General features: G+C 46.6%; 1 protein-coding gene across 1 annotated transcript in view; it reads left to right on the top strand.

Moving 5' to 3' along the window:
- The window catches only part of LOC119389457 (chorion peroxidase), a gene marked incomplete at its 5' end in the record, with an annotated part of 172,595 nt that extends 160,720 nt beyond the window's left edge, over positions 1-11,875 (top strand). The window contains 2 exon segments of the mRNA XM_037656734.2: positions 11,403-11,505; positions 11,616-11,875. Of these exon segments, the coding sequence (XP_037512662.1) occupies positions 11,403-11,505; positions 11,616-11,697 (185 nt within the window).
- Between the last annotated feature and the right edge of the window lie 288 nt (positions 11,876-12,163).

The raw sequence follows: 12,163 nt of genomic DNA, 5'->3' as shown, positions 1-12,163 counted from the left end.
TACAATAAATCTGCCGAGAGAAGCCAGGCCTCTCATCATTATCGGTGACTTCAACATTGATTTATCAAGACCCAACAACCCCTGGTTTTATACTGCGTGAAAGACGGCTTGAATGTGGACAGGTCATCAAAAGACCTCGCTGCCACTTGCAGGACATGAGGCGTCATAGATCAATTCATTGTAAGAGTCATCCAGGATTTCCGCCAGCTGTGCTATACCTCGCACTTCCCTACACTTAGACCCCTCGTAGCTGCGATCACGAACGGATCCGATTAACAAGTCCGGTCCAGCTTCTGGTGCTCAATGCTCACGGTGATGACGACCTTGCTCAAGAACTGTCAAGAAGCCCCTTCTACACATACACACGGGTTCGTGAAACGTTCGTGCGGTCCCGTCATAACAGATAAGTATAAGCATAACAACTGTAACGCAACTGTGACTGTAACGTACGTGCAGTGCGCCTGCGTGTGCCACTCGGCTGTGTGTATATCCAGGGGCACTTTGCTGAATGTAGCTCAGTTGCGAGTAACGCCTGTCCTGTGCATTTGTGTTTCTTATTTGTGCTGTTCGAATTTGCGCTATCCAGTATTGAAGCCATACTTGTCTCCTGCTACCGCCCGTTAGATTCCGATTGTTTTTTTTTTGTTGATGAGTTGTATTCCGTCCTTTTACATCTACAGTCCCGATATCGCCGTGCCAAGTTCGTGCTTTGTGGAGATTTTAATTATCCTGACATCAATTGGGAGGAGCTGTCAGCATGCTCTCGTCAGTCAGAAAGATTTCTTGATCTAATCCTTACCTTCAATTTGATTCAGTGTGTTAAAACTCCAACGCGCGATAGCAGCATTCTCGATCTTGTATTTGTCTCGGAACCAGAGTTGTGTCAGTCTTTATCGTCCACCAGTGGCCTTAGCGATCATAACTTGCTTTTCTTTAATCTGGCCATCCCAATTCCTACCCGTAGGCCATCATTAAAATATATTCGAAGCTACAACAAAGCCGGTCATGAGAAAATCAACCAGGCTCTGGAAGAGTTTCTTCATCAGTTCAGAATAAGTGCCCATACTGGAACAGTTAACACTAACTGGCTGCTTTACAAGGAAAAAATACTGTCGCTTATGGAATCATATGTACCACTTATCTGCATTCGTGCTGATGCTGATAAGCACTGGTTTTCAAATGCCCTACGATGGCTACTAAATAGGAAAAAACGTCTTTTCCGGGTCGCCAAAAATTCAGACTGTCAAATTCAAATGGGACAAGTACTCTGAATGTCTCTGTGCTTATACGAATCTTTTAAAGCGTTCAAAAAGGAAATTCTTCCATACAGACTTGCAAAATATGATTCCAAATAACCCGAAAAAAAACACGGTCGATCCCTCCGTCATAGGAATCGGAATAACACGAAAGTAAAACGTGCCCATATAGAAGTAACTGAATTTTTGCTGTACATTGATATATGTATATTGACAATGTGTATTGATGTCTGGCAACCATAACACCGTTTAACTGGATGCACCCACTTTGATGCTTGGTGGTACATCTCCATGCCGACGACTAACGTCCTTGTTCAATGATTAAACAAACCCTTGTGATAGCTGTAGCAGTTAACGGTGAAAGCGTAATCGGAGAACGAGTTGTGACAGCCAGAAGAGCGTCGCATATTGGACGCAAAACTTGGTCGCCATCCTGCGGCATGTTAAAATGTGATTGAACACCACGGCCGCACTAGAGGGAAACGCAAATCGTGTCGTGCCGCCCCGGTAGCCCGGCTGCGATTTTTCTCGGGGCGAGCGCGTAGGCGGGGAACGCGGTGTTTCAGCCAGGTGAGGCAGGCGTGCGTCGCAGAGCTATTTTTCGTTTGATTAGCGTGATGCTATGAGCGAGGCCGACGCTTTTACGACGCTTTAATGTTTAATGACGCTTGGGTTAAGGTCGCCACCTCGCGGTGTGTTAAGGCATTGACAAAATGGCACTTCTATTAAAAACGCGCCGAATAGAACGAACGTGTAACGCGTTGCAGGTACTAATCGTGGAGGCCACAGTAATGATGAATTACTTTACTTTGCCGCTCCCAGAGGGCAACACCACCGCGCCGACCAGGAGAGTGGTAGATATAAAAGGCGCGTTTGTAAAGCCTCCAGGGTCTATGACCGTGGTGCAGTTGATAGCTCGCCCGGCATCTGTTGTTGCGGACCGAGTGGTCGTGGGTTCGATGCCCGTTGACAGAACTTTCTTTCTTTGCCATCTGATGGTGTACATGTTTTAGACGTCATTTCCGTGACGGAAATACGTCACTGAAGTCTTGGTGGACCCCGGCATAAAACACTTTCGTGTTAAAATTCTGGAAGGTTCTGTTACCGAACCACAACTCTTCACAAAATATAAGTTTGCATGACCAAGATGGCACAAACATTCCTCAAGATCGTTGGCTGATATTATGAATGACTTCTTTACCTCCGTATTTACTCGCAAGCCTGTATGCAATATACCCCACTTTCCCAGCCTTAATTTTAGCCAGATGCCTCCAATTTTCATGTCAGCTGATGGCATAGCTAAACTTATCAACAGCTTGAAACCATCCAGTGCTCCGGGGCCTGACGACATAACTACAAAGATCCTAAAAGGTACTAGGGAGAGTTCATGCCAGATATTAGAAACAATTTTTAGTCAGTCAGTACGCACTTCTTCAATTCCAGATGATTGGAAGGTAAGCAAGGTCACTCCAGTTTTCAAAGCAGGCGATCGTTCCGATCCATCGAACTATAGACCAATCTCATTAACGTGTATTGTTTGTAAAATGCTAGAACATATCATTTACTCACAAGTCGCTTCTCACCTGGACAAAAATTCTTTCTTTTTTTCCAAGCAACATGGATTCCGCTCTGGATTTTCTTGCGATGCCCAGCTTTATGAGTTCACGACTGACCTTAACTTAAATTTAGATTCTTTATTGCAGACTGATATTATCTACTTAGATTTTTCTAAAGCCTTTGACCGGGTCCCACATCAACGTCTGATGGCTAAACTTTCCTCCCTATGTATAGATCCCTTAGTACTGTCCTGGATTTCTTCGTTCCTTTCAGACCGCACTCAGTTTACTGTTATTTGCAACCACCGCTCCAATATATCTCAAAATATTTCAGGCGTACCTCAAGGCTCTGTCCTCAGACCACTTTTATTTTTAGTCTTCATTAATGACCTTCCTAGTGGTATTTCGTCCACGATTCGCCTGTTTGCGGACGATTGCGTTCTTTATCGTCGCATAACTTCTACCACTGAACAGCAACTTCTGCAAAGAGACCTTGATGTAATAGAAACTTGGTGCGCCCACTGGCTGATGAAGCTAAATGTATCAAAATGCAAGACCATGCAAGTGCCACGAAAGCATTCCAGTCTAGATTATTCATACACTTTAAACTTCACGGCTTTTTCATTGTCTTGCGTAAATTCCTACCGTTATCAAGGTGTCCTTATCACTGACAAGCTCAATTGGTCCGAAGATATGACGAAATTAGTGACAGATACATCGAAAACACTTGGCTTCATTAAATGCTCTCTTTCTTTATCTCCGAGTAACATCCGAAAACTTGCCTATGAGGTATACGTCAGACCTAAACTCGAATATACCTGCGCTATATAGAGTCCACATCAAAACTATTTAATTGACTTATTAGAAAAGGTCTACAATAGGGCCGCTCGCTTCATCCCTTCTGAGTATAATAATTGGGTCAGCATTAGTGACATCAAATCATCCATCGGTCTCGACTCCTTAGCCCAACGAAGAAAGACACTGCGTCTTACACTGCCCCGCCACGGTGGTCTAGTGGTTATGGCACTCGACTGCTGACCCGAAGGTCGCGGGATCGAATCCCGGCCGCGGCGGCTGCATTTTCGATGGAGGCGAAAATGTTTGAGGCCCGTGTGCTTAGATTTAGGTGCACGTTAAAGAACCCCAGGTGGTCGAAATTTCCGGAGCCCTCCACTACGGCGTCTCTCATAATCATATCGTGGCTTTGGGACGTTAAACCCCAGATATTATTATATTATTATGCGTCTTACACTGTTTCACAACCTGTATCATAATCGCCCTGATCTTCGAACCTTCACTTTAATAGCACCTGTGCGAACATCACGTCGACTTTTCAATTCCATGAGTGTGCAGCGTGTAACTGCCACTACAACTGCATTCAATAAGTCTTTCTTGCCTTTGGCCATAAAAAGAATGGAACTCGCTTCCCGAATCAATAGTTCTTCAATGTGACAATTCGAAATTAAGGCAGTTAGTATCAGATCACTTAGCAAAATGAATTTGACCGACAGCAGACACCTGTACTCCACCGACTCACACAAGAAAGTGGAAGCTTACTTTGAAGCTGCTGCTTTTTCCAAGTGTATGTTAAATATTCTGTACTGTACCTTTTTATCCTTTATTCTTTCGTAAATATGGTACCTCTAAAGTTGTATAACATCACTGTATCATCAACTCCGTAACAATGTATAACGAAACCACTCCTTATTGTAGATTCTCCTTACAAAACCAATCCATCTGTCATTTTTTAAACACGTGCTATCATGTTTCTTTTGTTTATTTGTTTGTTTCTAGTCTTATTCTTTTCTGTGTTTTGTGCATGTCAAACCACAATGCAAATACTTTGTAAACGCATGCGCAAACGTGTAGCATCTGTCATTTTTGGTTTTATTTTCGGTTTCGTAGCAGCGCACATAGCTAACATGCCTTTTTCCTTTGTAAATGTGACCTTGTATGCATATTTCGAAACCCCCCCCCCTTATGTAATTCCCAACCTAGTTCCCTTAAGGGATAATAAATGATGATGATTATGATTATGATGATGATGATCATAAGCACTAAATATCAGCTTACCGCGTGTGGTGATGGCAACACCCATGTTGCTGTTGGCATCGTTACGCAACTGTAAACAAGTGGTTAAATAATACATATGCGACTCTTCAGGATAGGAGCGTGTTTATACCACTTCCACATTTCTATAGCGTCATTCCGTAACGTTTCGCTCAACATGAAAACTTATGCCACAGTCACCATCCCGCGCATGGTTCGCATAACACTGATTCCCACGGTAAGTGGGATCTGCCGAATTTTTTAAACTGTGATAATGTTTAATGGCTGCTTAGCCTTGCTTCAAAGCTTCATAATAGTCCTATGCAAGTCACATTTTTGTTAATGATTTTCTCTCTGCCATGAGGATTGCATTGAGTTGACTTGCACTGATGTGACTGAATAAGTCTGGCACAGCTCACACATCTTCAACTGGATGAGAATATTCACATGAGGAACGTTCAAGATGTCACTAATTATGTCACAAGTATGTCACTAATTAATTGACAATATCGTAAAATGCATGTGCTCCACCATACACGCCGTCACGTAGCCGACAACTGTCACTTAATATGGCCATAATCATATTTCTGCAGTGTAATATATTCGTCCTAGTCCAATTTAATGACGTATAGACCCTATGGTATGCCGTATCTTTTAGATGCGAAGTATCTCTTGCTCGGGGGTATGTTACGCGACGTGGTAATCCTCACGCGGCGTAGTATTCCACACTCACACTACGCATGCGCAACTCTCCTCCTTCCCTCTCTCCAACAGCTGCGCGTTACTCTCTCCACTTCTCTACCAGCACCTGCTTGCACTTCTCCTGCGTTCTCGCTTCTGCTCTCGTGGCGCATGAGCTATTCTCCTCCTCTAGTCTCCTCTCCTAAAAGTGGTAGAGCGCTGCGCGCGTTCAGTCCAGCGCTTGCCTCGGTTGGCTCCTATGAAATGCGGGCTGGACATGCCGAAATTATCTCCTGCGCAGCGCCGCGATGAGGGCCAGCGCATGCGCGTCCCCTCCCCCTCAGGCCCTCCTCTCCTACGCTGCCTCTCACGCGCCTGTCGACCGCGTTCCCCGCACGCCCTGTGAGAATTAACGGCCAGGCTAGAGGGAAGACACGACGCGCGTAGTGTTCCTCTTCGCGTTCCACGACGCGAGGTCGGTAGCATGCCCATCGAATGGCAACAGAACGCGATCGTGCAAGTGCTCCGGCTTCGCATCACCTCATGGTCCCCTTTAGCGGGAGATGCTGCAATTTTTTTCTTTGTCTTTGTGGAGATAGGTTTGCGAGACGCTTACCCTACGAGGCGACCGGCAAGGGACGCGACGTTCTCCACTGCCGCAGCGAACAAAGACACTACGGCTGGGTTCGTCGACTCTCCGGCATGGCGCAGAAAAGGCACTCGAGGCAGGATGTCAACAAACACGGGTTTATTAACCCAAGATACAGCACAGTGGATAATCACGGGTTTGCGGGCCGTCAGGGTAACTCCGCAAGACCGACCGAGTACGCTTGCCGGCGGCGCTACGACCATCACACAAAGGGGAGCAGTCGAGCGCACGGACGCGAAGCCGCCTGCCAGAGCAGCGCGTCAACCTCTCGTGCCGGCCTGAGCCCACTGCCGGGAGAAGGTCCGCAGCCCAGGAGGAAGGGGGCGAAGCTGCTCCAGGGCAGGCAGCCAGCCCGCTTGAAGTTCGCCGGACTAGAGAGGTTGGCAGCCGGGAACGTACGAGGTGTGGTTGCAAGTTGCGTGCGGCAGCCAACCGCCGGAAATCGCTGGGACGGGGGCCTCACAGTAACGGCAGGCCGGAACAGCAGGCAGCCAGGAACGGAGGCCGGAGCGACCACGCTCGGGCCTCGGCCAAAGATTGAGTTGGCGGAGCTGCCGCCGAGGGCAGCTGCCGAAGCTGCCAGGTGGGTTAGGCAGGGCGGAGGTGGCTGCAGGGCAGAAGGCGGGAAGCCGGCCGCAGCTGGGAGGACCATGGAATAGCAGGCCACAGGTTCAGCAACAGGTTGGCGGCACGGTTGAGCCAGGCGCAAGGGGACGACCGGGCGACGCAGGAGTGGACAGTAGTGCCCCTTGGCATAGCCGGCTTGCCAAAAAGGGGTGCCTGCCTGACAGTGCTGCCCAACAAAGGGGGCGCTTGCCAGGTTATGGCTTGGACAGCAGGTGACAGGGTATTTTCGACCAAGAGGGCCTTCTACCACTTCCAGACGTGTGTCCCCGCACCTTAGCGGTTATTCTCCGTTCACTACCATGGTACGGAATAAAGTCCAGCTACCTGTTAGTGGGAGAGAGCTTGCGTAAGTGCGATGCCACAGGTTGTACCGGAGGCGTAACTTGAGGCCAGCCTTACGGTTTTTTTCTGCGGTTGTGTGAACGCCTTCCCCTCTCCCAAGTCACTGCTGCCGGCAACGAAAGGGTTTGAGGGCGGCTGCATGAGCCCGGGGGCTTGCCCGCACGAGACTTCACACATTGCCACACGTGGAGTGAAGAGTGTGCGGAGTGAAGAGTGGACGGTGGTTTTTTGGCCCGTTGTCAGCCAGTTGGCGCGCGTGACGGTGCAAGATGTAGCGAGCGCGGGCCAAGAAACCACCTTTAACTTATCGGCCTACCGCTGCAACGGAGACGGCGAGTCGCGGCTGCAGCTGATTTCGTTCACTCAAACCACGGCTGAGGGCAGCATTCTCGCGGCGCGCCAGTGCGCCAGTCACGTGGTTCTTTTTGTATTTCGCGGGCTTTCTTTGCAGCTTGGAAAAAATGGTATACGTGAGACTTTATCGCAAATAATGCAATTGGGGTTTCTGAAGACGCTCTCAAACTTTTCAAGCAGCATTTCTTGCCTAAAGTCAATATTTAGCAATTTAGTTAAATCGTCCCAATTAACAAACTAGTTAATTACAAAACAAAAAAATTGTCCGTAGTGTGCAAGGTGGCTGTCAGAAATTTGCAACTGATTTCACTCGCCTGCCTCTAATATTGTTTTGTGCTTCGAAATTTGTGCAGTAAGAAACTGCTTACGGTATATTACTCTAAAAAGAACTTGTTGTTGGGCTAGTTGGTAGATCATTTCCAAAAACTTAATTAGAGCGCAACCACACGACACATTCACACAACCACACACCCCCACACCGTGCTGTACGTGGTGGATGTCTGGGTGTGGGGGTGTGTGGTTGTGTGAATGTGTCGTGTGGTTGCGCTCTAATTAAGTTTTTGGAAATACGGTATATTAGTCTCTGTAAATAGCATTACTGTACGTGCATCTTCCCACTTGTACTGCGCCAAACATTTCATGGTCTATGTTCATTGCCTATATATTCATGGCCTATGTTTCATGGTCTATATCACCCGTGTCCTCATTGCTTGCCATGTATTAGGGAGGCTCGGGTTCTCCTCAAGTAACAAACGTCGCTTTTCTCCCGAGCCTGCCCTCATCCTTGAGATGAAAATAAAATTGAATTGAATTGAATTTCATATAAACCAAAATTGGCATGGCGTGTCAAGAGTTCATGACGAACATAATGACAGGTCCTAACGTGCAAATCATGGCACGCTGGTCATGTGCAGCATGATTTACATGACATGGTCTAGGGGCGCTAGCGGCCGTTGAAATCAATGGATATATACGAAAACTGGTATGAGGAGACATTTCTGAATGACGAACATAACTGACACGCGGTAAGATTAAAATCATGACACGCATGTCATGTACGACATGATTTACATGCCACGCTCATGGCTCACTCGCGGCCGTTTCGCTAGATTGATACAGACCAAACTTGGTATTGCGCGATGTGGCTGTATGAAGAACGTAAGTGAGAGGGGGTGACATGAAAATCATGACATGTATGACACGTACGACATGATTTACATGCCACGCTCATGGAGCGGTAGTGGCCGTTTCGCTAGATTGATATGCACCAAGATTGGTATTGCGCGATGTCACTGCGTGAAGGACATGAATAACAGGTGGTAACATGAAAACCATGACATGCATTTCATGTATGTCATGATTTACATGCCACGCTCATGCTGCATTCGCGGCCGTTTCGCTAACTTGATATACACCAACATTGGTATTGCGCAATGTGGCTGTATGTCGAACACAAATGACAGGCCCTAACATGCGAATCATGTTATATGCATGTCATGTAAGGCATGATTTACATGACACTGTCATGGTGCGCTTTTTGCCGTTTTGTTAACTGGATATATACCAAAAAAGTGAATGGCATAACACGTGTGCGCGATGAACATAAATGACAGGTCATGCATTGTATATACCAGAATATACGTTTCGTAAGCGTGGAACATACCTTTCGGTGCCGTATATCTCAAATTACGTGCATCTTTCGTGATTTCTCAAAAATAATTATGGCTTAAATTGTCATGCAGTACAATTTTCTATATAAAAAACTGCCCTGAGGTCACTAACCAAAAATTTAATTCACGAGTTTTTTTGTGAATTAGTCGCAACAGCGTCATTTCAACTGGGACGCACTGTTGCTGTGCAAAAAGGACAGTAGCCTTACCGTCATAGGAATTTAATAAAAAATTTGTATTTTCTCAAAAAACACTCTGTACAGGGCAGCATACAAAAAGAAACACATGGCTGATCCCTGAGTTATAGGAATCAGTAGAACACGAAAGTGAACCATGCCCTCCTAGTAGTCGTTGACTATGTATTGTACATTGATGTTTCAGAGCTGGCACAATGCCTAATAGTGTTTCGCAGCTATAGCACCGCGTGACGTGGATGTGTCCATGTTGACGCCTCACGGCACGTCTCCATCCCAGCGACTAACGGCCATGATCATGATTTAACTCTTGGGATCACTGAAGTAGTTAAAATACACCTGGACACAGCATATGCTGACTCCCGCGCAAAGACGGTATGAAGATGTACATAATAAACACTGGCACTCGGTATGCACCTATTAAACGCGTTGTCAGTTGCTGAGAGAAACGCCAGGGTGTGTGTTTCCTAGTAATAAGGTAACCTACGCCTGTCCTCGTGCAGATACCACACAGCGCTTACTTTCAAGCGCACTGAGGCGCGGACAATGGAAGTGGACAGGACAGGGTAAACGCTGCCCTGCCCATTTCCGTGCGCTTCGATGCGCTTCCATCTAATTTTTAAACATGAACGCCTACCACCTTATGTCAAGTCGCCATCTCGTAGCGCTTCAGGAACGTCAAAGCATAGTTCGTAGCTTGAGCCGTGAACGCGGAAAGGCGTTCCACTTCCCGCTGATGTGTTTCTCTCTGCACCAAAGCACTCACTGTGCAATATTCGCCCGTCGACGTCATTGCCTTTCTCTGCCGCTTATTGCAGCAGCCTTAATAGTGCCTGCTATCGCACTCGAAGCAGTAGGCAGAGGAGAAACACCACCGGTGCATGTAGAAGCTTCACTACTCTGGCGAGGAGGCGTCACACGCTAACGCAACGCGAAAGGCAAACCACGCACTGCGTCGTCACTGAACCGAATCACCGCATACGGCAAATTTCACTGACCGTAGACCTTCCTAGAATAATGCGCGGAAAGCACCTGTTGCGCTGAAATTATCAAAGTGCTCCCTGTCAGCGCTCGTTAGTGTCATGACGCAGTACATTACCGCTCCCAGACGGCGGCACCATCCCGCCAATTAAGATCAATGTGAGAGGGGGAAGGTGTGAAGCCTCGTGAATGAGCGTCGGTAGCGCAGTGGGTAGCGCGCCCGGCACCCCTTGTCGTGGACCGAGTGGTCATGGGTTCGACTCAGAGGTCATCGAAACCAAGAAAGCTTTTTCTCCTGGTTGTTCATCTGTTCGTGCACATTTACCGATGTCAGTTCCATGTCTGAAATGATGTCAGGGAAGTCTCCATGGATCCAGGCAATGCTTTTAATTCTTTTATGTTAAAAAAATTGCTAAAGATAGTGAGATAGTGAGTGAAGATAGATAGGGAGCCCTCCACTATGGCGTCTCTCATAATCATATCGTGGTTTTGGGACCTTACACCCCAGATATTAATATTAATATTAAAGATAGTGAGTTGATGTTTCACTGCCTTTCCTCGCGTGCCCATTATTTTACAGATCGCTTGATCGTTCTCTTCTCTAATAAGAAGCGATAATTTACCGTAACACCTTCATCTTTGCTCGATGATTTGATTGGAACATTGAGCGACTGTATGTAGTTAAATCTATTTAACTTGAGTTGCATAATGTACGTTCCACGTTAGACGTCAATATACGACGTCAATATAGCTGTAACAAAAAAATGTTTTGTTTTTGATGAGGCGAACTCCGTCTATCTGTCAGAAGAATTGGTGCGAATCAAAGAGCGCTGAAGGCGGGGCAGGCACAAAAACAACAGCTACGACGAAACGTTCAATGCCAACTGAAATGTTTTGATCACCTTTTCAACGCAGTCTGATACAAAGTGATGCCCCAACTAGCTGATCAGTGTGCCTTAGTGAGCGAATTAGGCATAGATTGTGACTGTATGTATTTGGCTGAGTCACGCTGCAGTCATTGTGCTGTATCTCCTCACTTCCAGTGCAAATTGAGGAAATCCGCAAGGCAAGCCTGGCAAGAATTATCTGTGATAATTCCAACGTTAAGTTCGTCCAGCCGCTTGTGATGATCCGGGAAACCAGCTGGTGAGTCATGAACACCATCTTCTATCTGCTTAGTACGCACTCTTTTTCGCAAAAAGCAAATACTTGATACCTTTTATCATTGTCAAATGCAAGTACAATACATGGCGCAGGAATCCCAAGGTCGACTGTGACGGTGAGGACATTCCCCGGGTGGACTTGGACAATTGGCAGAACGAACCAGTGTGGACGTAAATCCATATAGGTGCACCCAGTTTTGACTTGCAGCTATTCTTCGTCCCGTTCTCCTCCTCCGTTCTACAAAGAAGACAGTACATACTCTACATACTATTGGAAGATATACTCTTGTTATCACCCTATGAAAATAAAATCCACGGATGGGCGTTCATTCCCCCTGCTCTAAAATACACTCGCAAAAACATTTTTGTTGTATAGCCTATTCAAATATAATGGCCGCAGTTATGATTTTGTGCATTGACGAAACTTACCATACGACTGCATCCTCACGTTTTGAATTAACAACGTTCGAAGGAAGCGCGTTAGCGTGAAATTTGTCGTCATCCGGAGCGAAACCTTTCCAGTAGACTTTCCAACGCTACAGCCAGATTACCAATCACAAGCTCGCAGCTGTCGTCGCCATCAGTTTTCAATATCGCATCACGAACTAAACCGTACCGAAATGTTTCTTAACGGGTCTGAG

This window comes from Rhipicephalus sanguineus, chromosome 1 (genome assembly GCF_013339695.2).
Source record: "Rhipicephalus sanguineus isolate Rsan-2018 chromosome 1, BIME_Rsan_1.4, whole genome shotgun sequence".
NCBI lineage: Eukaryota > Metazoa > Arthropoda > Arachnida > Ixodida > Ixodidae > Rhipicephalus > Rhipicephalus sanguineus.
Note: the sequence above shows the minus strand (reverse complement) of the source record. Positions and strands in the feature narration are given on the sequence as shown.